General features: G+C 38.3%; 1 protein-coding gene across 2 annotated transcripts in view; it reads right to left on the minus strand.

Annotated features, from left to right (window-relative positions):
* CCDC81 (coiled-coil domain containing 81) overlaps nt 1-14,943 on the minus strand; it is a 38,586-nt gene extending 23,643 nt beyond the window's left edge. Inside the window, exons 1-4 of one of the 2 annotated variants that reach the window (XM_030332085.1) lie at nt 14,619-14,943; nt 7,847-7,908; nt 6,293-6,449; nt 2,633-2,889 (exon numbers count right to left, since the gene is read on the minus strand). In XM_030332085.1, coding sequence (XP_030187945.1) covers nt 2,633-2,889; nt 6,293-6,449; nt 7,847-7,908; nt 14,619-14,763 — 621 coding nt within the window. In that variant the 5' untranslated portion in view covers nt 14,764-14,943. The remainder of the gene's footprint in view (nt 1-2,632; nt 2,890-6,292; nt 6,450-7,846; nt 7,909-14,618) is intronic. The other variant, XM_030332084.1, reaches the window with a different exon arrangement.
* Between the last annotated feature and the right edge of the window lie 13,018 nt (nt 14,944-27,961).

Raw genomic sequence — 27,961 nt, forward strand, 5'->3', positions numbered from 1 at the left:
TATGTGGGAATAACAGGATCTAATTCATAGAATTTTTATGAGGTACTGTATTGGATTTGGATTTTAAGCTCTAGACTTTAAGCACTAAAAAAATAAGTGGCTGGCACATAATAAACACTCAACAAATAGCTATTATAATTATTATCACATTTTACAGGAATGACATTATTACATTATACTAGTATAGAAATCCAAAATTATTTTTGGAATGATATGGTTTACAAAAGGCTTTGAAGGGAATTCGCAAAAAGAAGTTTTAAATATGGTTCCAGCAAAAGCAGCATCATTGAAATAAACCTACAGCTTCCCAAGAGAACGACTCTGCAGAACAACACTCAGGTTTAAGTTATGGGACATTTGGGGGGAAAGAATCACTCTCACCACTTTATAGCAATTTCCCAAAATGTGATTTTTAAAAAAATTTTTTTTTTACATTTTATTTATTTTTGATAGAGAGAGACAGAGCACAAGTGGGGGAGGGGCAGAGAGAGAGGGAGACACAGAATCCGAAGCAGGCTCCAGGATCTCAGCTGTCAGCCCAGAGCACGACGAGGGGATCGAACTCACAAACCGCAAAATCATGACCTGAGCCCAAGTCGGACCAACTGAGCCACCCAGGCATCCCCCCAAAATGTGATTTTTGCTGTTAACAAGCCTTGGATTAACCAAAAGTTCCACGATTCATGATTCAGTCAGTTAAAGCAGACTTCTCAGATCCTTTAACATGCCAGTGTGTTTTGTGCTTCTGTCCAGGAGGGTGATATATGCAGCAGCCCTCCATCTGCTTTGGTCTCCAGATCCTTTTTTCATAGAATATCTCTCGGGATGACTACTTCTGGAAAATGCTCCTTCAAAGTTATGTCTTAGAGTGCAGCAGGCTGTCCTCTCTTATAAACATGTTATTAAAGCTACAAAGTTCTGTAGAATCCCTGAAGATTAGACATGGGCCAGCACTTTGGCCTTGCTTCTGCTGTATTTTCATGGAAATGGGAGGGTGATAGCTGCGTGTTTCCACTTTACATACACAGGGTTAGTGCCTATCTTTAAAATCCTACATGAAGCCAGATTGTGCAGAAAACACCAAGAGCTTCATTATGCACAACTCTTAAATCCCCATCCCAGAGCTCCATGAAAGAGGAAATTAGAGAGTAGAGAGTAGAATTAGACCATATTTATAGACTTTCATTTTATAGTCTTTCACTTAAAAATCAGGCTTTTGCTCTATGGGACCCAGGATTTTATAACATTCTATGATAATATAATTCATTTGTACCAATTTTATTCATTCTTAAGGCACACTAAGCATTCAGTTAGTTCTGGTGATTAACTGTTTCACTACCTCCTTAAACTCTGCTATGTCCAACTTAGCATGAAGGTCATACCAGCTACTGAATAATAATGATGGGGTCAATTATGAAATTTCTTCCACAGTATGGCAAATTAAAAGCTAAAGATACATTTCCATGACTCGATTTATTGTAGACTGTCATTAAAATAAAATACCATAAGGACACCTAGGTGGCTCAGTCGGTTAAGCATCTAACTCTTGATCTTGTCTCACAGTTAATGAGATCAAACCCTACCCCGGGCTCCATGCTGAGCATGGAGTCTGCTTGGGATTCTCTCTCTCATGGTCTCTGCCCCTCCGCTGTTTGTGCACTCTAAATAAATAAATAAATAAATAAATAAATAAATAAATAAATGCTATAACCAGCCAAAAAAAAAAAAAAAAAGAGCCATTAGGAAGTCTGGTTCTACCACTTATTAGCACTCTGATTTCAGGCTTCCCACATAATCTCTCTGAACCTCCATTTTTCTCATTTGTAAAATCAGGATGATAATAATGCCAGTTTTATAATGTTTTCAAACTCAAATGAAATAATAGATATGGAAGAATTTTTAAACACTATATGGTACTATAAAGTATTCAGAATTATGAACGCTTTTATTACTATTTATATTTTTCAGTTGGTATTGACTCAAAACTTAAAGTTTCTTTGCCCTTCTAACCTTTTTGTTAAAGAGTTAACCATCTATAAACAAGCATTTTTTTGCACTTGGGGTAAGTGCCATTTAAAATACATCAACCCAGGGCGCCTGGGTGGCTCAGTCAGTTAAGTGTCTGACTCTTGATTTCAACTCAGGTTACCATCGCATAGTTCCTGAGATCGAGCCCCACATCAGGCTGCATGCTGACAGTGTGGAGCCTACTTGGGATTTTCTCTCGCCCTCTCTCTCTGTCCCCCCAACTTGCGTGCCCACGCTCTCTCAAAATAAATAAACATTTAAAAAAATAATAAATAGGGGCGCCTGGGTGGCGCAGTCGGTTAAGCGTCCGACTTCAGCCAGGTCACGATCTCGCGGTCCGTGAGTTCGAGCCCCGCGTCGGGCTCTGGGCTGATGGCTCAGAGCCTGGAGCCTGTTTCCGATTCTGTGTCTCCCTCTCTCTCTGCCCCTCCCCCGTTCATGCTCTGTCTCTCTCTGTCCCAAAAATAAATAAACGTTGAAAAAAAAATTAAAAAAAAAATAATAATAAATAAAATGTCAACCTGAATTTTTCTTAATAATGACACACAGGTAATTCAAAGTTTTGATTGGGAGAGGGGTGTGGAGAAGGAAAACATTAACTTACATTTGTGAGGGCTTCTGCCAAAGCCCCAGTTCCATCCATTTTAGAAAGGAAATCCTTATAAAATCTCATCTTCACTTTGCCGCCTTTAATCGTGAGGATCCCGATTCCTTTGAAAGTAAACTCCACATTTGGTTTGGTGGAAATGGATCGTGATAAAAAAAGCAAAGTTTCTTTCACACAGCTTTCCACTGTATCCCTGCTAAATGGACCCTGCAGGGATATTGTGACAAAATTAAGTGGAACAACGGGAATATCACCTAGAGGAGAAAGACAGGGTGGGAGAAAGGAAGTGTAAATTACAACAAGGTCATATCATATACACTCACAAATAATTATCTGATTCTTAATACTCAAAAATAGAATTGTCCATGTTAAGTCCTTAGTTGTACCCTAACAATAGACAGTAATCAGTACAATTTTCCTTAAAAGTATATATTTTGCTCACAATAAGAACAATTAGGTTTCTAAGCAAATTCCAGACAAGCTTTTGATTTTCCCTTGGAGACAATGTAATAACTAACTGCATTTCTTCATCAGAGGGTTTTCTGAAGTTTTCAGCCCTCTTATCTCTCAGGACATACTGTAGCAATACACTTGCCTGTCTCCTCCAATTATCACATCATTTTTAAATGTTTATAAATATCCATAAATGTCAAGTGTTTTGAAAAGATAGTTCAGTAGATGTTACCTTCAAATGAAAGTGTCTTATCAGAGGGTATCAGACTGGATAACTTGCTTTTTCTCCCTAATGAATCCCTAAATGACATTGCAAAGGAATATGGTATATCTAGCATAAAAATAAGCATAGGGTCTATTCCACAAGAACAGATCACCAGTCAAAAAAGGGGATAAATAACACAGGCGATCAAGATAATAAATCCGAAAAGAGGCAGTAACAAGATCCACTAATAGAGGAACAGGATAGAAAGAAGAACATTCTAAACATTCATTGAGCAAGCATTAATTTATAGCTTTCCAAGTGCCCAATGGTGCTGGATGATGAAGATTAATATCTGCAAAACACAAGCTTCCCTATATCAGCCATGGTCTTCTGTACAATTTGATGGTGATTCTATACCACCTCCCTCCATTTTTTTAATGAAGTTCTTAAAAGAAAATGCTATATTGCCTGCCTATGGATTGTTCCCTCCCATTTATCCAATGTCTCTCTTCAATCTGTCTTCTAGCCCACTTACTTCAGTAGGGACACTATCATCTCATAATGGACAAGCCAATGGATGCATTGCAAATCTTAATCTCATGACCTCTCTGTAACCTCCATTGACCGTGCCCTCTCTATGCTCTTGTATCCATGGCACCACTCTTGGTTCTCCAATTTCCTCTTTCTTGGTTTCCTTTGCTGATTTCCTTCCTCATCTACTTCTGATAAGATGGTGTTTTGTTGTGCTGTTTTCTGTTGTTGTTGTTTTTAAACAAGACTTTGTCCTTGTCTGTCGCCTTCTCTTACTTTATATCTTCTCCTAGGTAAATTTTTCCAAATCCTGACCTCTAGTCTCCATCCCTCACCTGAGCTCTGGAACTACCTCCACCTACGTATCCCTACAGGAATTTCAAGTTTAACATGTCCAAAAGCTAACTCATTATTTTATCTATCACCCCAACCTGCCTTCCCCCTTGCTTCCCTAAGGTGTTAATGACAAAAACGTACATCTATTTTCCAATAAATCGGAGTCATGCTACGTACCTTCCTTCTTCTTGCTACCCACCAGTCTCAACTGGCAGCCAAATCCCATCAGTTCTCCATACGAAATATCTCACAAATAGATTCCTTCATCTTCCTCCTGATTGCCACTGCAATCAGGCTCCTACCATATTTCATCAAACTGCTATAATTAAAAGAACTATCCTCCTAAATTAAAAACTGGACTAGTACATACAGTTCCTTGCTCAAAAACTTTCAATGGCTCCCCACTGCCTATAGGATGAATCCCAAAGTCCTTATCATACTGCCTATAGCCCCTTACAACTTAATTGCTACCAACCACTTTTGTCTTAATTCCCTCCAATTGCCTCCACAATCATATGCCTTGGCCACAGAGAAGTACCTTATTCTTATTCTTGAATTATTCTTATTGTTCCTGAAATATCTCCCACAGCTTCTATGCCAGCAAAGCCCTATCATTCTTTAAGACCTCCTGGGATATGTCATCTTCCTAAGCCTCCCTGAGCAAAGTTAAGCATGCTCTCCTCTGGGCTCCCCTACATTCAATCTAGTTCTGATCAATGCTGCTTTCACAGCATTTAATCAGGTTGAAATATTTGCTTATATATTTATCTCCCATGCTAAATTTTGAGCTCTTCAAAGCAAGGACCATGTCTTGATTATCTTTAAGAACCAATGTATAATGTTTAATTAATTACCTACTTAATTAATGATGAAGACTCATAACCACAAAGCTAAACTAGAGACAGAATTGTTCTTGTGAATTAATTCAATCATATATATTTAATTCTGAAATTTCTTCAGCCTTGTAAAAAAATTAATTATAGATCTAAGCTACTTTTTCTGGACTATACTATGAGATCCAAGATGTTTTTGTTAAAAAAAAAAACAAGTTGGCTTTATTTTCACTTTATTTGGTAGGTTTTTGATGAATTGGGGTATTATATGCCTTCTGTCATAAAATTCTAGGTAAAAATGGCTGAAAAGTCCATCAAATCTACCATAAAGATCATATGCATAATGAATTCTAAGTATAACTTGTTGGTATTTGGTTTTCCAATATTTCACTTTTTGGTGGTAAGTTACTCTGAAAATTAACTTTCAGGGAAGTTACCGTAAAGGCCAGTTTTAGCCTTTTGACCTGCTGACATTTGGGGTGGACTGTCTCTATCCACGTAGGAGTGCAATGCAAGAGGGGATGATAAGGAAGGTTAAAATGAATACAGCCCCAAAATCAGGAAGGACGTCCCCAAAGGCCTCTAAGTAACCAGGGGAGGTGTCACCAAGTCTACACACCAAAGCTGGAAGGTAAGTAAGCATCGTCTGTCAGGCACCATGTCCCTTTAGCTTATCACTATATCTCAAGTGCCTGGAACAAGGCCTAACACATAGTTGGCTCTCAGTAAATATTTGTGGAAAGAGGGAAGAAAGGAAGGGAGGCAGAAGGAAGGAAAGGGGAAGGAGGGAGGGAGAAAGCAAGGGAGGAAGATTTTAGGGTGTGAGAGGTATATAAGGTATTCATTAAGTCTTTATGGAATTATTAACCTCACTCCTAAGTTTTAATAATGTACATTATATATGATAGAACACAGTTAGTGATCTTTTTCATAGCTAATGTGGACTGTAATTCTAATTACAGTCCCTAATTAACTTTTTCTCTATAACCACTTTTAATTTCTGAAGGTCTAAAAAAATGAACAAAGGCTGTATAACTCTGTAATGTGGCATGTAAATGTGCCTTGATATCACATCAAGTCTTCCCATGCCTGCCTCTTAAGCTACTGAGGTTTAAAATGTCCTTCAGGAAGACTGTCTATCATTTCCCACCTTGGCCCTTCCCTCTTCCAAAGGTACCATGTGAAAAGTGAGCTGAAATCACAAACTGATAAAGCAGCAACTGAACAAACTTTGCCCTTCCATTTTCATCCCCAGGCCAGTAACTTTCTGAGAATGTCTTAAATATTGAAAAGATTTACCAGGAATGTATGTTTTGTTTTGTTTGAGTTCATGGGTCCGTACTAACTTCTCTGCCATGATAAATATGGGTCTCTGGATCAGAATAAACTTGTTGTTTCCCACGTCAATTTTTTGTCTCATGAAAGTAAAAGTTCCAAGCCCTGGAATCTGAACACCCTGAAAGAAAAAGGAAGGGGGGAAAAAAAAGAGCAACAATCAGAAATCACTGAAGAGGTAAGGAAAAATAACCCTTGGTACCGCTATTCAAAAAACCCCATGAAAACAATTAAGCCTTAAATATTCAATGATTTCTAAACTCTCTTCCAGCTATAGTATGTCATGATTCTAAGTTCTCATGTAAGTATAAAATGTAATATATTGATCTACAATGCTTCTGACATCAGATCCTGCATCTCCATTACCATTCAAAGGCTGTGAGGACTAAGATAACTTGTATGGATGCCATTGATACTTTTAATCTATATTTAAGATTCCTCTTATCCTAAATCGTGGGAAATTCTGAATTTTAATCATTTACCATTAGAAAGAAGGAATTTGAAAAACTGTAAGAATCTCTGCTTTCTCATTCCTTCTTTTAGGTTTTGTCTCTCACTTAAAACCAGACAATCCAGCATCCAAGGCATCTGCTACAGTGTAGTGATCTTGGCTGAGGGGTAGAAGCAAATGCTTTTGGCTCTCAAACTAGGCCTCTGTCTCCCTGGAAATATCACACCTCAAGGGTTGCAAACTCAAATGCCTACAGGCACCACCCACGAAAGAACGCAAGGGAATGAAGGTAGCCAGCCAGAGTGCAGTGGCTAGAAAGTACAAACCCCATCCAAAGGGAAGAGCTCATTGTTGGCTCCAGCCAAGTGTCATCATGCAGGAATGGAAAACTGGTGTTGTTAAATCTGCTGATTTTTCAAGAAAAGAGAAACAAGTCCAAAACTTTATATAAACTCTCCAAATTTTAGGTTGGTGATGACTACTTCAAATTATCAGACCAAACAAGATAAGTTTGAAGGACGAATTCAGCCCACGGGTTGTCATAATGGGACCTGTGAGTAGGATATAAAAGTTTCACAATTTCCCAGCTCCCTCCAAACTCCCCAAATCTCTGTCCAGTTCCATGGCATCCAAACTGAAGTCTGGGCAAAGTTTCTCATTTTTGGCAAGACGAGTTCAATCCCAGATTGTCTTCTTGTATTTCAGTTAAAACCCATTCCCTGCAAAGAGGCATGGCAGGAAGCATTACATCCTTCTATAGCAATGCCAGAAACTATCAGGTCACAGATCAACAGAATTTATCTAGTTCCTCTACACACATCCAGACTAGTCAGTGATCTGCTTGGTATCACTAGAGAGAACTTTTACAAATTCATTACCTAAGAATAAAATCCATGTTTGCTAAATCTGCTATCTGTAAGTCATAGTGTGAGCATCATAAAATCACAGGACTGAAAGTCAAATTGAATGGCTCTAAAATCTGTTATCTTGCTCCCAGCAAAATTATACAAGACCAAGGAAGAAAGATCCTTTGGACTCTTCCATTAAACTTAAAGTATAAATCTTGCCTTTTGTAGGGATAGCTGTCGTTGCACAAATTCTGACACATTCCCCCAGATAGTAGACACTTCTGAAATTCAAAGGAAATAAAAAATAATTGATGTAAGCACTCATGTGATAGTATCTAGTGCTAATAAATAAAAAAGTAAATGTGAACTGCAGAATCAAACAATAGTAATTCCTAATTAATTTAGAATTAACAGAAAATAAGTTCATTCCCAAAAGTTAATTTTCCTAGTAACTAAAGCTTACCATTTTACATTCCAAAAATGTGCTTAAAAATAACAATAACAAATTTTTAAATAAAATCTTTCTAGGATAAAGAGAACTCTGTCACACATTTCCTTTTATTCTTTATAGAAGTGGGACAGAGTTCCTTTTATCCTATAAATAGAGTTAATCAAGTATAATCTAGTCTTTTTTTTTTTTTTTTTTTTAGTTCTCTAGATTCCAGTTAGTTAACATAAAGTGTAATATTAGTTTCTGGTGTATAATTTAGTGACTCAACACTTCCATACAACACCTGATGCTCATTACAAGTGAGCTCCTTAATCTCTATCACCTATTTAACCCTACCCCTTTTTTCTTAATGACCGATTCAAAAAGTATTTATTGAGTGTCTACTCTGTGCCCTCTGAAATATAAAACTTTATTCTTTTTTATTTTATTTTATTTAATGTTTATATATTTTTGATAGAGAGAGAGAGAGAGAGAGAGAGACAGAGCATGAGCAGGGGAGGGGCAGAGAGAGGGGGAGACACAGAATCCAAAGCAGGTTCCAGGCTCTGAGCTGTCAGCACAGAGTCTAACATGGCACTTAAACTCTGGAACCCAACTATGAGATCATGACCTGAGCCAAAGTCAGACACTCAATCAACTGAGCCACCCAGGCCCCATATTTTATTTTTAATGTTTATTTATTTTGAGAGAGAGCACACATGTGAGTGGGGGAGGGGCAGATGAGGGGCAGTGGAGGGGGAGAGAGAGCGAGAGAGCAAGCGAGAATCCCAAGCAGGCTCCACATTCAGCATGTAGCCTGACACAGGGCTCGATCCCACAACAAGTCACAGACTGACCTGAAACCAAGAGTGGGTTGCCCAACCAACTGAGCCACCCAGACACCCCTAAACCTTCATTCTTATGACATTCTTTAACACAAAAGTAAAGCCAAGCATCATTAAGGTATAAAAGGCTGCTGTCTGGGCATTAAGTGTCTCTATACTTCTTTTATTGCTTAATTCTTTGTTGGGGGCAGTGGGGGGGGGGGTCTTTATAGAGATTGTGTGTGTGTGTGTGTGTGTGTGTGTATATCATCTTTCTCCACAACTCTGCCCAGATGATAACTCCATGACAGCAGAGACCTAAGTTGCTTTGTGCACTGAATCTTTGTGTACTATCAACCTTGAGTAGCATGTAGTAGTCTTTGATATTCTTTAAATGCCTTAGCCCATATAACATTATTACTAAACCCATAAAACAATATATTCTTTTTAAATTGAGATTCAGTTTGGCACATAATAATAGTGTCAGGTGTACAACATAATGATTTGATATTTGTATATATTGCAAAATGATCACCATATTTTTGCTTAAATTTTGACTTGCTTTTCATTCTCATTTGTTACTGTTAGACTACCAGCTGTTACGTCTCTCTACTGCTAGTGCTCTGCAGACCTGATCCTAATTTACTGCTTCTGATCTGCTTTGTTTTTGCTTTCAACAAATATACTAATATTATATCTAAAGTAATATTTTTAAAGTTTATTTATTTTGAAAGAGAGAGAGGCAGAGAGAGAGAATCCCAAGCAGGCTCCACACTGTCAGTGCAGAGCCCAACACAGGGCTTGATCTCACAAACTGTGAGATTATGACCTCAGCTGAGATCAAGAGTTGGTCACTTAACCAAGTGAGCCACCCAGACAGCCCTAAAATAATAATTTTTGACAACAGACCTTTGGGTAGGGACCCAAGGGGCTTAATTTGAATCAGTGCATAGACTTCTTACTATCTGTTTTGAATGATCAGAGAGGGGTCTTCTATGTTTTTCTTGTTCTGAGCTGTTTTCCAAAAAGAAACTGTGGTAGAAAAATAAGTAGTTGCCAATAACTAGGGTTAAATACATGATATGAAGGGATACTCTAGGTATACCTAATATTTAGAAGTACTGAAAATTAAGTCAGTGTTGACATCTCCACTCCAAACCTAATTATGTGTATTAAAGACACTTTCCAATGAACTCTTTGCAAATCCAGAGTGTTATGTTTTAGTTTTCAGAATAAAAGATCAATAACAGGGTGCTTAGGTGGCTCAGTCAGTTAAGCATTCGACTCTTGATCTCAGCTCTTGATCTCAGGGTCATGAGTTCAAGCCTCACCTTGGGCTCCCAGTGTGGAGCCTACTTTAAAAAAGAAAAAATCAAGAACAGTGACATTTACCAGTTTGCCACTTTGGGATATGGATGGAGGCAAAAGACTAGTTCTTTCCCCACTTTGGAAATTGCTTGATTTATTGGTATAGCTTTTATTTCTAATGGTTTAAACTACTACCTAAAGCAGGGAAATTGTACTTTTAATTACAGCATGTCAGGGTTATAAATATTTTTATTACTATGCCAGGGGAGGAGTAGTTTGGGCAATGAGAAGTAGCAGTGAATGATTCTCATGGGTATCTGGGAACAAGTTGGGTGATGGAAATTCACTCACCCACCAAGGAAACTAGGGCTACATGCTACAGTGAGCCAGGTGAAAAGATCCTACCCTTCACTCTAAATCACAGATACACAGTTTATTATAACCAAGTCTTTCCTCTACTCTGCTCCATCCTACTGTATTCCCCATTCCTCTCCACCACCATAGACAAAAGAATTCTACTTCCGGCTGCTAAGAACTAAGAAGGTCTTTCAACCAATACCAATTAGATACTGAATTAAATTTTTCATCATGACCAAAAATGTCATTAATTTGCTAATAACACAGAATCTCCATATAAAGATTTACATGGAGACCTTTCAAAACTATGAAGTCAAAACTGTTAAGTCTTTTACCCAGGCTCACAATATGCAGCTCAAATTTCAGGAAAACAATCTATACCAAATGGAAATGATTTAATTAGAGCCAGGAGAAACTATATAGCTTGCAACCAAACCCTAATGAAAAGACTTGACTGAGCCTAGCTGGAAATTTGAGGATCATCTTTCTTCATTCGAATGATATATTCAAGACTGCCATGTTGTTTTATTCTATAGAATCTAATGGGCAAAATTATATAAAAGCAGAGTTTATTATTCTAAACTGAGATTTGCTATTTTTTTAATGTTTATTTTTAAGAAAGACAGAGCAAAAGCAGGGGAGGAGCAGAGAGAGAGAGGGAGACACAGGATCCAAAGCAAGTTCCAAGCTCTGAGCTGTCAGCACAGAACTGATGTGGGGCTCGAACCTATGAACTGCAAGATCATGACCTGAGCTGAAGTTGGACGCTTAACCAACTGAGCCACCCAGGCACCCTGAGAGATTTGCTGTTTCTTACTGAAGAAAAAAGAAAATATGCACATCATTCCCTTTGGGAAGTTGTAGGTTCCTGCATTTCAATTGGAATAGATTTGAAAATTTTACAAACAATGATTTTTAACTTTGATTTTTTCTGACATCCCAAAGTCAGAGAGGATATCACTGAATCGTAAAACAAAAAGAATTTTAATCCAGTCTAAAAAGCGAATTAAAGATATGCTACTTTTATGTTTTAGAGAAAACTGGAGTTATTATTTATTTTAATCAAATATTGAAATACCTAGAATCATTATTATAAAGAAATAATCCCCAGACATACCTTCTATACTCAGTTCAACCACCATTTGACTTCAAATTCTAAACATTTTATGCATTCAAAACCATATTTTCAAACACAGTGCCAGGTAGCAAGAATGCTACATTTTATATATGATTATAAATTGTAGAATAATATATGCTTGAAATAGATACTAACACCAAATATAAGAGATAAGTTCCCTTGACTTTATAAGACATCTTTTTAAAAACAACACACACACATTTTTTAAAATGTTTATTTATTTTTGAGAGAGAGCATGAGTAGGGAGGGACAGAGAGAGAGGGAGGCAGAGAATCCCAAGTAGGCTCCCCGCTGCCAGCACAGAGCCCAGTGTGGGCTCAAACTCATGAACCATGAGATCATGACCTGAGCCAAAATCAAGAGTCGGACGCTTAGCCAACTGAGCAACCCAGGCGCCCCATAAGACATCTTTTAAAATTAAAATACTGGCATACAAAACATAAAATTCAAGAGTGATTTGAACAAAGAAACATATTCCCAGAGCATAGGAGCATAGTTCAGTGGAAAGATCAGTGTGTTGCACTGAAGACATGCAGACTTCCTGCCTCTGCAGATTGCTAGCTATGTGGTCTTCAATAGTTTTGCCCGGTCACATCCACAAAATGATGACGGGACCTTCTAAGTACTATAACTACATAATACTAAACTTTGGAAAAACATGAAAGCCACAGGACTTAATACATACAATGATGAAAAGTTAATTTATGGGCTTTACTGAGATTAGTTTATCCTCATCTCCTTTACAAGGGATCATTTGTGAACATTAATAAGTAGTCACTTATTAGTTAATAGTGATTTTAATAATGACTTTAATAATAACATTAATAATGACTTCTGTTTCTGTCATTCAACCAATAAAGCTCTTGCTGAGGTCACCAACAATGTCGTCAATAAATTCAATAGATATGTTTAGCTTTCACCTCGCTGACCCTTTAGTCATATCTAACAGTGGTGACCACTCTCTCCTCCTTTAAGCACCTCTCTTATGGGCTTTTGTGACACTCCTCTCTCCTGGATTTTCTTCCTACCTCTCTAGCCACTTCTTCTCATTTTCCTCAACTCAGCCATTAAATGTTGGGATTTCCAAAGATATAGCCCTAGGCCTTCATTTTTCACTCCATATTCTGCTGCAGCGGTTACATCTGTGCCCAGGACTTTAATGACCACCAATATGCTGATGACTCCCACGTGTTTGTTTAGATCCCGGAAACCCTCCCCATTTTAAGGTTCTTGACCTGTGTATCCAACTGCCTATTTGGATATCTCACAGAGACACTTCACTTGCTCAAAATCAGGATCTTCTTTCCCTTAAATCTTGCCCTGTATCCAGGGATTCGATGTCAATGACTGCCACCTTCATCTATTCAGTTATATAAGCCAGGAACTCAGAACTCATCCTTGCGACTTCCTTTCTCTCTCACCCTCCATGCCCAGCCCACCACCACAATCTCTAGATAGCCTTTCAGTCTGTCTACATCTCTCCATCTTTACTGCTACCAATTTAGACCAAGCTACCATTCAGTCTCATTTAAGTTACTGTTATAGGTGTTCTTGACCCTCTAATTCATTCCCCACTTTGCAACCAGAGCAATCTTTTCAAAACACAAACGTGATCATGTCATTCAACTCCTCCTTTATCTCCATGCTAGAACACTTAATGGCTTTCCACAGGCTTAAAATCAAGGCCACTATCCTTAATATGATTTACAAAGCCCTGATCGCCCGACTCCTCCCTTTCTGTCCAGCCTCCTTTAGAACACTCTGGCTTCTGCACTTACAGAGCAGCCGTATTGACTTTCTTTCAATTCCTCGGTCACACCATGCTGTCTCTCATCAATGTGCTCTTGTTATTCCCTCTGCCAAGAACTCTGTCACCTCCCCTCCACTCCCTATTCCACTGATCCATTTCACCTATTTAACTGCAACTCATTCTTCACATCTCAGCTCACGTCTTCTTTTCTTCAACAAATCTTGACACACATTCCCATCCTCAACCACAGTAAAAGTTCCCAGCGTACCATGCACCTCCTCCTCGGTAGCACTTACTAATTGAAATTATTACTTATTTCTGTGATTATTTGGTTAATGTATATCTCTTCCCCACTAGACTATGTAAATTCCAAGGTTTTTGCTCACCGTCAGTTCTCTAGTGTCTAACACAGTAGGTTCTCAAAATTACTTGAATGAATAAATTATATGTAAATTTGTAAATAAGGCAAATATTTTTAATCCATAAAACCATTATACTTAATGCTCCTTTTATAATTATTTTAACAGGAAAAAGTAAGAGTGATGCAGGGGAAAGAAACGAGGCATCTACTCCTATTTATTTTGTCTTCTTAAGTCATTTGGTTAAAGTGTAGGCAACGTCCCTAAGTCACAATGACTTGATAGTAATAATAGTTTCCATTTCTGGAGCACCTTTCTTCCCAAGGGTTCCCAATGCTTACAAACAGATCTTGGTGTCACTCTAGAGTGACTCTTCTAAGAAACTATGCTTTTGATCAAGCCTATTAAGTTTCTATGAGAAGTTGTCAGGTCTTCTTGCAAACACCAAGTTCCTTTTATGACCATCTCACTTTCTTAACACAACCCCAAAATATCAGGGGCAACAAAAGTAGCCATGTCGTTGCATGAAGTCTGAGAAGGACCCATTTGGAGTGGTTGTTTTTAGCTAACATTTAATGAGCACTTGTTTTGTGCTAGTCCCCAGGCTAACACATTATCACTTTTAATCAAAATCCTCAGCTGGCCCCTTTCCCTCATTAACACGATCAATAAAGGAACTCTATGGGCATCCAATGGGAGCCTGCTGTGATTACTAGCTGGTTGCCAAGATAACCTGGCCACTCAGGGGATGGGGAAGGAGGTTTTCTACCTGCCCCCAAGCAGGTGAAGATTCAGCCCCCAGGGCCCTCGCCTCACTTCGCTTACCCTCCTGGCTCAGCGACCGAAGAGTACGAAGAGTACGCAGCACCGGCTTGCTCAGGTCCCGCAAGGAAGGGACGATGGTGTCCAATATGTTGGTGTTCATTTGGTTCGGTGCTGAGTCCTTGACGGGTCTCTTTTCTTTCTTCATATGAAATCTGTACAAAAGTGACTTTCCTACGCCCAAAGCCCCTCTCTTCAGAGCTTTGGATGTACCTTAAAATAAAAACTACCAAATATCGATTTGTGTTTTTCTAACACCTCCTTTCTCGCCGTCCCTTCTCACCCCGTGCTGGCTCTCTCTGAGTGGCTCCCACCCCAGGAACCCCAAGAGCTGGGTTGCACCAGTATGCAAAAATCCCAAGCGCTCAGGGCCACCGAGTGAGAGCGTGCGCAGAGCCAAGAGCAAGAAAACGGGACTGAGGGAAGGTAGGCCAGCCGCAGGGAGGGCGTGGTGTGTTGCTAGGACGCAACAAAGGCTTGCTGCGTCGCTAGGGTGTCAAAGCATGGCCTTGGCCCCGCCTCCTATGTTGGGTAGAGCCCTACGTAGACAATGGGATTCTGGAGTGGCAAACAGCGAGGCTGGGGAGTAATTTTTTTTTAACTTTGTTTTTTCCTTCCCCTCTTACCCTGGGCAGCGAAGAGAATTGGTCGCTTTTGTAACCACCTTGGACCAATTGGAGAAAACCTTTTAACCCTAGAAACGGACATTTGGGTCTCCGGATAAGTTTGACTTTGAGTCGGAATTTCTTTCTCTTCTTTGGTTTCTCCTGGACTCCCCTCCTAGAAAATGGAGAGCCGGACTAGGGAGAGAAAAGAACTAGCAAGAGCTGACGTTTCTGTAATTACAGTGATTTTTTTATTCCCTATACACGGCATGAGTGTCATCCTGCAGAATTGTTTTAATGCCCTCCCCTCTGCTAATAATTACCCCAAAGCGAACACACATGTAAACTCCACCCAGGTCAAGAAATAGAATCTTGTATCCATCACTTACTACTCACTTAATATTAGGCAAGTTACCCTACCCGCCCTGAGATTCTCTATGGAAACTGAGAGTTAATAAAACAAAAGTGACACAAAGAATTTCACCAAAGTGTGTTCTGTAGAATACTAACTACTTATGGCATAATTAACAAGTGGAAAAAAAGAAGGGAGGAGAAGAAGAAGAAAGAAAGACAGAAGAAAGAAAAGACACAAGAAAGGAAAGAAAGAGGGGAAGAGTGATGGAGACGAAAGAGACAAAAGTAAGGACACAAGACATTCCTGGGGAATTGTTTGAGATCTCCGTCCTCCGTCCCGTCCTTCCTTCCTTCCTTCCTCCTCCCCTCCCTTCCCTCCCTCCCTCTCCCTCTTGTTCTTTCTTCTTCTCCCTCTCCCTCTTCCTTCCTCCTTCCTCCTTCCTTCCTTCCTTCCTTCCTTCCTTCCCTTCCTTCCTCTCCCCCCCCCTCCCCTCCTTCCTCTTCTCCTTTCCCTCTTCCTAACTTCCTTTCTTATCTTCCCCCTCCCCTTCCTTCATTTCCCACCTTTCCGTGTTCTTTCTTTCCTCTCACCATCGCCTCCCCCTCCCTCCGCTTGCCCTCCGCTCGCCCTCCATCCCTCCCTCCTCCCTCGCCTCCCGCCCTACCCTCCTCCCTCCCTCGCTCCCTCCCTCCCTCCCTCCCTCCCTCCCTCCCTCCTCCCTCCCTCCCTCCCTCCCTCCCCCTGTTCCTTCTTTCCTTCGTCTTCCCTTCCCGCAGTGAGTTTTTTACCGGAATACAATTCACGTACCGTTGAACTACTCAGCACTGAAATGCCTCATTCTCCCTCCAGGCATTATTCCAGAAATTACTATAAATCTGTTTTGCCTGTGTTTGAACTTTCGGAATTGATATAGTATGTGTTATTTTGTGTGTAGCTCTGTCACTCAACATTATGTTTGTGAGATTTCTCCATGGTTTCTGTACTAGCAATTTGTTCATTTTCATTGTTGCATATTTATGAATATGGCACAATTTGTTGATCCATTCTGCTGTTGAGGGAATATGTGAGTTATTTCCATTTGGGGCTATTAGGAATAATGTTGCTGCAAACATTCTTGAACAAAACTTCTGATGCACATACATATTCATTTATGATGTGTATATATAACTAAGAGTAGATTACTGGGTCATGGGAAATGCAGATTTTAACACATAATACCCATCAGATTTCCAAAGTGACTGACTCTTGCAATGGTAGTGGGGAGGAGAAATTTCTGGCATTTACTATGAACAGAGACCAGGGGTCCCTGATGGTCCGCAGTGTATAGGACAGTCCTGTACAGTGAAGACGGTTCCACATTCTGCACTGTGTCTGAATATCTCATCAGATTTCCATGTAAGGAAAAAAAAGGCTATTTATGAACCTAGAAAAAAAATCCACTTTGCATGTAAATACAAAGAAGTTTCTGCTTAATTTCACTATCACTTAATTTCCTAGAAATTCAAAATCCAAGTAAACTGGAGGAAAATTACACCTTTTTTTTTCAGGATTTAAGGAGAATTCTTCACTATTTAGGAAAACTGTAATCATCACATCAATGCGGATGGTAGCTGAGTAGCCAACACATCTCAACCAGGCTGCATTTGTAGCTGCAGCACTCATAGTGATTCTTTCTGTTGGTATAAGCATGTGGTAACTTCCTCTGCCTTCCAGCATAGTCATGCCTGGACATATATGCCAAAATACATATTATTTTACTATACATTACTTACATTATGCAAGAGTTCTGACTTCATTTTTAAATGGTTGGAGTAAATAAGCTGTGCTATCCATAAACCTCGTTTCAAGATGGTAACAAGGCATTCAGATAAAATACTTGTTATGAAAAAGAACCATTGTGTCTAATAAGACTGAGAACTTCTGTGCTAGAAAATGACAAACTCCATAACTCAGCCTTTGTCTCTCTACCTTAAGAACTAGGTTTGGGGCCTTTCATAAGCTAATTTCTTGGGGAAATAATTTCCTCCCACTCTCTCTTTTACACCCGCCTTTTGCCCTTGGTCTATGATGGTGTTTAGACTTCAAGCACTTGTCTTTGCAGAATAAGCTGTCTCAAATCCTTTGGGGAAATAAGCAGGGAATATTGTTGAATGGATCAGCAGTAAACAATGGGCAAACTTTTGTGACAGTTGTCTTGACAACTGCTGAGTCAGCTAATTTTTAGTGGTCATATCAGCATTATTATTCAATCTTAAGAAAATAAATGAAAGTGTAGAAATACATTAGTTTCTTAGAATAATAGATTAGATTGAGTTAAGCATGGCGATGATGCTTTTAGTCTCTCAAAAAGTTATCTTCAGTTTCAAAAAATGAAGTGATTATGAAATGAAATCATTATGAACGATTGCTAATTATTAGTGAATTATAGATGACCAAAGGCAGATCTACAATTGGTAAAGGCAAAGACCTTTCTTTCGACATCTTTTCCTTTTACCAAAGGTCTCCTGCCAAAAGAGGCTGTGGAGATACATGTGACCCAATGTTTACTAGCAACTTGCAATGAACTATAAACATTATATATCCCGAAAAAACATAACCTTTAGTTGGTAACAAAGCTCAGGCACACCATGCAATTCTACTAGTTAGGATTTGCTCTTTGGATATACCTGCATGATACAAACAAAGATATATGTATATGTAACATTGTAATGCTAATCTTAGAATTTAAGATAACTATCACAGGGAACCAGTTAAATTGTACAATGTACTTTGGAATACATTTTGAAGAGTTTGCTTAAAAGAAAGCTGTAACTTTATGTGGCGATTTTTAAAAAGTTTCAAGATACATTAAGTGAAAACTTGTTGCAGAATAGTATTAATATGATACTACTTGCTTCAAGTATGCATACACATATAAATATGTATGTATATTCATATACATGTTTATAAATTCATAGAATATTTGAGGAAAGATACATAAAAGTATTAGCAGTGATTATTTCTGGATAGTGTGAAATCCTTTGTGGAGAGGGAGGAGTTCAGAGAACTTTTATGTTCACATTTCTCCTTTATTTACTGTTTAGACATGGATTATCTTAGTAATATTTTAAAGGTAATTTGCCATAGAAAGAGAAACAGAGGACAGAGAGAGGTACCGGCACAGTGCATGGATTTATGAAAAACACTGAAGGAAATAAACTGGGCCAATATTTTCCAAAGTACTTTAATATACACATACTTTTCTGTAAGCTTCAACTTGCCTTGTAAAACCCACACTAAATGGGCAGTTACCTTTACCCAGACCCCAAAGCATACACGATATTCAGTGGCTCATATTAAGGGCCACTTGGAAATCTGTTAAAAAAGAAAACACTTGTAATACTCTTGTTTTCATATTATACAACACAGAATAAGAATTTGCAATAAATAATTTAACCCACATCTATTAGGTATCTAATATGTGTCATGTACTTTGCTAGTTGGTAAGAGGAATACAGCAGAAGAAAATCCCCACACATGAGAAGTATACAATTCATTTGCCATTTGACAAATATTTATTGAAGAAGGTTCTGGGGCACCTGGGTGGCTCAATCAGTTAGGCATCTGACTCTTGATTTCAGCTCAGGTCATGATCTCAGGGTCATGGGATCAAACCGTGCATCAGGCTCTGCACTGACAGCACAGAGCCTGCTTGGGATTCTCTCTCTCTCCCTCTTGCTCTCTCTGTCTCTCTGCCCCTTCCCTGCTCAAGCTCGCGCTCTCTCTCTCTCTCTCTCTCTCTCTCTCTCTCTCTCTCAATGAATAAATAAACTTAAAAAATAAAGAAGGTTCTAAAATCAGGAAGAGTTCGAAAGTCAAAGTGCAAATTGAAAATTCAATCAATGGGCAAAATCACTCTAGAAATACCTTCTTAGGAAGGCCCTATGTTAGAGATCCACATAACATCTCTTGGTTTACAGACCTAATACAGCCAGTTTTTCCTCCAGCTTTAGGTCAGATCACTTTCTTATGATCATGTAATGAAGCAATTGGCTTATGATTAAAAAGCAGTCTTGTCTGAAAAATTCAACCAAATAGTGGAACTGCACTCAACACTGTGAGATGCTTACACTATGACACATACTGGGGAACTGAGACAGACTGAAAATACACCAGATACATATCTTCAATCCCTTGCCTACTCCAGGGCTTCTTTAAGAAGTGTACTTGTGGTCGCTTTCTACCACATTAACTTAGCTAAGATGGAACTGCATTTCCCAAAATACGCTTCTCCGTATGACTCTATGTGAGGGTTAGTAAAAAGAGACATTTGTGTGAGATTTGAAAGGCAGAAGTAAAGCAGAAGACATTTTTGTGCTCTGAAAATCATTGTAGGGCCTGGAGCTGATCTGCTGGCTCACCATACAGGCACGGGCCAGCAGCCTGGCTGCAGCTCTCCAGCTCCCATCAGATCTTCTCTGTTAGCTCTTCTACACTAAGTGCATGTTCATCAGTGTGGCCATAGGCACCACCTTATCCTACAGATGACATTTATCACTGAGGGTTAGATACATCGAGAGACAAATGCAAGTCCCAATTTGTCCTCACAGGTTCTAATTTGCCCTCATGGGTTCCAGCTTTTTCTCACCAATCCTAAGCTATTTTTATTCTCCCCCATTTCATGACCATCTTTCCTTCCTGACTGTTGTCCCTGCTGACTTCAGGCCGAACACCAGACATAGACTGCCTAACCAGACCTTACAATTATGTAAGGGTTAATGACCATAACAATCCCATATTCTTCATCATTCATGGGGCTTCTGCTTCTCTGACTAAACCCTAACTACAGGACTAGTCATTAAAACTGAAGTGTTTACATTTAAATTACAGTAAAACCTTGGTTTGTGAGCATAATTCATTCTGGAAACATGCTTCTAATCCAAAGCACTTGTATATCAAAGTGAATTTCAAGAACCATTGGCTCAGTTCTGATCATGTGATGTTCAGTGTCATGTACTACTCGTATTGCAAGACATCACTCCTTTATCAAGTTAAAAATTTTAATTTCTATTTGTTAATGTTTATTTTTGAGAGAGAGAGAGACAGACAGAGACAGAGTATGAGCGGGCAAGGGGCAGAGAGAGAGGGAGACACAGAGTCCGAAGCAGGCTCCAGGCTCTGAGCTGTCAGCACAGAGCCCAACACAGGGCTCAAATCCATAAACCATGAGATCATGACCTGAGCCAAAGTCAGACACTTAACTGACTGAGCCACCGAAGTGCCCCTATCAAGTTAAAATTTATTAAGAATATTTGCTCGTCTTGAGGAACACTCGCAGAACCAGTTACTCACAATCCAAGGTTTTATTGTATTCTCTTCAGCTTTACTTAGACTTGACATCATATAAACTAAGAGCTTGCGTACTGCATCTCTATTATAAAGACATGCTAACCCTCATATTAGAGGTATGAAGACAATGTAATGGGAGTACAAGACAAGGAACATTACTTAAAACTAAGATGATTTGTCTGAATGCCAAGCAAAGAGATTTGGGATTTATTTGGAAGATGTAGATGTTTCCTGAAGGCCTGGGAATAAGATGATGGACTGATCACTCACAGAATATTCTATTCTCCATATTTCATTACATGGCATAAGGAATCCATATGTCATATGGCAACTAAAGTCAGAAAAATTGCTGAGGGAGATGAAGGAAATCTACCAAATGACTAAACAGATAAGTGCTAGCCATGGGAAGGCTGGCCACAGGATGATTAATATCACTGACAGTGACCACTGTTTATAAACTTTGACAGATGACGTGGCAAAGATGCAACACAACTGAAAAAAAAAAGGTGAGTTAGTGTGACAAATGAGAATATTTTGAGCCTAAGCTATGAAATGATAACCCAAGGAAGAAATACAGCAAGTCTGATCAAATCAGACTATTTAAAAACAAATCAAGTAATAGACAGCACACTATCACCATTCTGCCTGGCCTATCTACAGGATAAAAGTCACACAATAGGACTTTCTCATGTTTAATAGATGTGACAAACAAATAGATGTGTTTAATGATGACAAATACTAATAGAAGTAATTTCCATATTTTATTTTTTTGAGTTTATTTATTTTCAGAGAGAGAGAGCACAAGTAGAGGAAAGACAAAGAGAGGGAGAGAGAATCCCAAGCAGGCTCTGCACTGTCAGCGTGGAGCCCAATGTGGGATTCAAACCCACGAACCATAAGATCATGACTTGAGCCGAAATCAAGAGCCAAATGCATAACTGACTGAGCCACCCAGGTGCCCCAACTCCCATATTTTTTTAACTTTATTTTGAAAGAGAGAGAGCGTAGGGGAGGGGCAGAGAGAGAGGGAGCGACAGAATCCCAAGCAGGCTCCATACAGTCAGTGTAGAGCCCAATGCAGGGCATGACCTGAGCCAAAATCAAGTCAGATGTTAAATGATTGAGCCACCCAGGTGCCCCCAATTCCCATATTTTAAGAGAAACAATGGGAAAAAACAAAATGAGAAAGGTTTTTTGGCTTCCAAAAATTCTAAACTTACAGTTACTTATCCAATTTTACCATTATATTATGCCATTCTACATAGGCAAAACAAAACGTATATTCTACAAAGGAATACTTCTTGATTATTTTTTTAAATGAAGACTACTGATCAATAAACAAGTTCTGAAAAGAACTGAAATGTAGATGCCTTTAGGCAATGTGAGTTAAGTTGGTTAGCCAACTCACCTCACACAGTACACAAAGATTAATTTAAAATGGATCAGAGAGCTAAATCTAGAGGTAAAAACTATAAAGCTTCCAAAATAAAACATAAGAGAGAAATCGTGTGATCTTCAGGTTAAGCAAATATTTCTTAGGACATAAAAAGCATGAATTATAAAAGCTAAAAATGTAATAAATGGGACTTCATCAAAATTTAAAAGTTTTGCTCTTCAAAAAACACCATTAAGAAATGAAAAACAAAGACACAGGACAAGAAAAAATATTCACATTACAAACATCTGGCAACTGGCATACAGGGAAAAGGCATACCTTTTTCCCTCAAGTTTTTATTTAAATTCCAGTTAGTTAACATACAATGTAATATTAGTTTCCGATGTAGAATTCAGTGATTCAACACTTCCATACAACCCCTGGTGCACATCATTACAAGTGCCGTCTTGAATCCCCATCACCTATTTAACACATCCTCCCACCCACCTCCCCTCTAGTAACCATCAGTTCATTCTCTATAGTTGAGATTCTGTTTATTGATTTTTGTCTTTTTCCCCCCATGTTTGTTTGTTTTGTTTCTTAAATTCCACATATGAGTGAAATCATATGGTATTTGTCTTTCTCAGACTTATTTCGTTTAGCATAATACACTCCAGCTCTATCCATGTCATTGCAAATGGCAAGATTTCATTCTTTTTTATGGCTGAGTAATATTCTAGTGTGTGTGTGTGTGTGTGTGTCACATCTTTATCCATTCATCAGTTGATGGACATTTGGGCTTTTTCCATAATGTGGCTATTGTTAATAATGCTATAAACAATTATAAACATAATAACGCTATAAACAAGTGCATATATCCCTTCGAATTAGTATTTTTGTATCCTTTGGGTAAATACCTACTAGTACAATTGCTGGATTGTAGGGTAATTCTATTTTTAACTTTTTTGAGGAAACACCATACTGTTTTCCAGAGTGGCTGCACCAGTTTGCATTCCTACTAACAATGTAAGAGGCTTCCCCTTTTTCCACATCCTTACCAACACCTATCAGAATATACATATTTTAAATCTTCCTAAACTCAATAAGACGGCTCAAATTTTTAAATGGACAAAATATTTGAATATAAATTTACAAAGCCGATATACAAATAGCTAATAAGCAGATAAAAAGATTCTCAACATCACTGGTTATTAGGGAAACACACATTAAAACCACAATGAGGTAGCACTACAATATCAGAATGACCATAATTTTAAAAAGACTGATAATACCAAGCATCTGCAAAGATGTGGAGCAACTGGAACTTACATTCTACAGAAGGGAATGTAAAGTGATTCAATGTACTTTGAAAAACTAGCAGTTTATTACAATTTCAACTAAGGAAAATAAAAACACATGTTCACACAGAGTGTTATACATAAATATTCATAGCAGGTTTATTCACAAGAGACAAAAATGTGATATGACCCATGTGTCCATCAAATGGTAACTGGATAAACAACAGGTAAGTCTATCCATACAATGTAACACTATTCAGTAATAGAAAGAATGAACTACAGATACAGGCAACAACATGGATGAACCTCCAAATCACTATATTAACTGACAGAAATGAGACACAAAGAGTACACTATGTGACCCCATTTATATAAAATTTTAGAAAAAGCAAACTAATTTAGAGTTACTCAAACAAATCAGTGATTGGCTGGGGTCAGGATCAGATAGAGAGATAAAATGCAAAGGGGCATGAGAAATCTTTGGGGGTGATGGAGATATTCTGTATCTTGAGTATGGTGGCAGTTTCACAGGCATATACAACTGTCAAAACTCATCAAAATTTACTCTTTCATGGCTGTAGTTGGTTGTATATAAAATATATCTCAATGAGAATTTTTTTTAAGAAGTAACCCAGAGTTCTGGGGGAAGCAAGCTTAAATAAATAATTCATAAGTAAACTAAAAAATAAAGAACCCACTGGGGGATTTTAACAGGAGTCTGAAAATAACACCTGGCACAATTAATGAACTTGAAGAAAGTATCCAAATGGAAACTCAAATAGAAAAATGGGTAAAAAAGAACCAAAGAGAGGCTCTGCGTGGTTAAGCTTCTGACTTCAGCTCAGGTCATGATCTCATGGTTTCTGAGTTCAAGCCCTGCATTGAGCTCTCTGCTCTCAGTGCAGAGCCTGCTTCAGATCCTCTGTCTCCCTCTCTGCCCCTCCCCTGCTTGTGCTCTCTCTCTTTCTGTCTCTATTTCTCTCTCAAAAAACATTAAAAAGGGGCGCCTGGGTGGCTCAGTCGGTTGGGCGGCCGACTTCAGCTCAGGTCACGATCTCGCGGTCCGTGAGTTTGAGCCCCGCGTCGGGCTCTGAGCTGATGGCTCAGAGCCTGGAGCCTGCTTCCGATTCTGTGTCTCCCTCTCTCTCTGCCCCTCCCCTGTTCATGCTGTGTCTCTCTCTGTCTCAAAAATAAATAAACGTTGAAAAAAATTCTAAAAAAAAAAAAAAAAAAAGAAATTCTGAAGCTGAAACATACAGTAACTGAAATGAAAAATTCACTAGAGGAATTCAACAATAGCTTTAAATAGGCAGACGAAAGAAAAGGGAACTTGAAGATAGAACAATAGAAATTATTGAGTGTGAGAGACAGAAAGAAAAAGATGAAAGGAAAGTAAAATGAGCCTGTCACCTTTTGGACACCTTCAGGCCAACTGACATATGCATTGTGGGAGTCTAAGAATGAAATGAAAGAGAAAAATGGGAAGAGAGAAGATTTGAAAAATAATGGCTGAGAATGTCCCAAATTTGATGAAAGACATGAATATAAACATCTTGGAAGAGACTCACACTACTACACTATGACCCAGCAATCACACTACTAAGTATGTATCTAAGGGATACAGGTGTGCTGTTTCGAAGGGGCACATGCATCCCAGTGTTTATAGCAGTGCTATAAACAATAGCCAAAATATGGAAAGAGCCCAAATGTCCATCGACAGATGAATGGATAAAGAAGATGTGGTGTATATATATATATATTACTTGGAATATTACTTGGCAATCAAAAAGAATGAAAGCTTGCCATTTGCAGCAACATGGATGGAACTAGAGGGTATTATGCTAAGCGAAATAAGTCAGTCAGAGAAAGACAAATATCATATGACTTCACTCATATGTGGAATTTAAGATACAAAACAGATGAACATAAGGGAAGGGGAGTGAAAATAATATAAAAACAGGGAGGGGACAAAACATAAGTGACTCTTAAATACAGAGAACAAACCAAGGGTTGCTGGAAGGGCTGTGGGGGAGATGGTCCAAATGGGTAAGGGGCATTAAGGAAGACCCTTGTTGGGATGAGCACTGGGTGTTATACATGGGAGATGAATTACTGGAATCTACTCCTGAAATCATTATTGCACTAAATGCTAACTAACTTGGATGTAAATTAAAAATTAATTAATTAATTAAAAAAAGAAGAGATTCACATTGAGACACAATATAAGCAAACTTTTGAAAGACAAAGACAAAGAATCTTGAAGGTAGCAAGAGAGAAGTGACACATCATATCCAAGGGATTCCCAATGAGATTATTAGCAAATTTCTCATCAGAAACTTAGGAGGCCAAAATGTAATGGGCCAATATATTCAAAGTGCTAAAAGAAAAGAAAAATTCAGAGCACCTGGGTGACTCAGTCAGTTGAGTGTCTAACTTCAGCTTCTGGTCGTGATCTCATGGTTCATGAGTTAGAGGCCCACATTGTGCTCTGTACAGACAGCTCGGAGCCTGTAGCCTGCTTCAGATTCTGTGTCTCCCTCTCTTTGTGCCCCTCCCCAGCTTGCACTCTGTCTCTCTGTCTCTCTCAAAAATAAATGACCCTATGATCCAGCAATTGCGCTACTGAGTATTTACCCAAGGAATACAAAAACACTAATCCAAAGGGATACATGCACCCCTACAATAGCAGCATTATCAACAATAGGCAAATTATGGAAGCAGCCCAAGTGTCCATCTATAGATGAATGGGTGAAGAGGATGTGGTATGTATATATATACACACACACACACATACATACACATATATACATATATATATATATACACTCAAACACATATATATACATATATGTACACACACACACACACACACACACACACACTGGGATATTACTCAGCTATAAAAAAATAATGAAATCTTGCCATTTGTAATGACATGGAAGGAGCTAGAGAGTATAATGTTAAGCAAAATAAGTTAGTCAACAAAAGACAAATACCATATGATTTCACTCATATGTATAATTTAAGAAACAAAACAAATGAGCAAGGAGGGGGAAGAAGAGAGAGAGAAACCAAGAAATAGACTCTTAATTATAAAGAACAATCTGATGATTATCAGAGGGGAGATGGGTAGGGGGATGTGTGAAAGTGGTGATGGAGATTAAGGAGTGCACTTGTTGTGATGAGTACCAGGTGTTATATGTAAGTGTAGAATCACTTATCTGAACACACACCTGAAACTAATATTTCACTGTGTATTAACTAACTGGAATTAAAATAAAAACTTAAAATGTCAAAAAAAAATTCAGACTCTTAACTACAGAGAACAAACTGATGGTTTCCAGAGCGGAGGTTAGTGGAGAGATGGGTGAAATAAGTGATGGGGATTAAAGGTCCACTTATCATGATGAGCACTGTGTAATGTATTACTGAATCACAATATTGTATACCTGAAACTAATATAACACTGTATGCTAACTATACTGTAATTAAAAATTTTAAAGAAGAAAAGAAAATACCAGGCCCACCTGGCTTTAATGGTGAATTCTTCCAAATATTTACGGCAGAAATAATACCAAATTTACACAATCTCTTCCAGAGAACAGAAAAAAAAGAGGGAACACTTCTAAGCTCAGTTTTTAAAAGCAGCAAAACATTGATACCAAAACCTAAAAACAGAAAAAGAAAAATTACAAAAAGAACAATTATAAGCCAGCATCTCCCTTGGGAGTGGGGGGACAGTATCTCTTTTGACTATGGATGTAAAAATCCTTTATAAATATCAATAAATAGGATTCCAGGGATATAAAAAAAAAAAAAAACTAAGCAAGAGTGGCTTATTCCAGAAATAAAAGGATAGTTTAACATTTAAAAATTCCATCAGTATGATTAACATTAACAGAATAAAAAAATGGTGAGAAAGTACAATCATTAGAATAGGTGAAGAAAGCTCATTTGATAAAACCAAATATACTTTTCATGATTTTAGAAAAAAAATCAACAAAGTAGAAATGAAGAAAACATCTTTGATCTTAAAAAGATTACCTACTAATAAACCCTATAGCTACATCATTAGCAATGGTGAAATAGGCACAGCTTTCTCCCCAAGGTCAAAGACAGGATGAGGATATCCACAACCATGTATTCACCATTGTGCTAAAGGCCCTAGACAGTGCTATAAAATCAGAAAGGGAAACAAAAGGCATAACATTCAAAACAAAAGTAAGATGTTTTTCATTTATATATTGTAAGATATAGGTTTATATCATATATATGATTGCAAAGAATATTTATATTATATGTATATGATTGTAAAGGCAGAAATCCAAAAATACATCAACTACTAGAATCAATAAGTGAAGCTTATTGATAAGCTCTCTAGATAT

This window comes from Lynx canadensis, chromosome D1 (genome assembly GCF_007474595.2).
Source record: "Lynx canadensis isolate LIC74 chromosome D1, mLynCan4.pri.v2, whole genome shotgun sequence".
NCBI lineage: Eukaryota > Metazoa > Chordata > Mammalia > Carnivora > Felidae > Lynx > Lynx canadensis.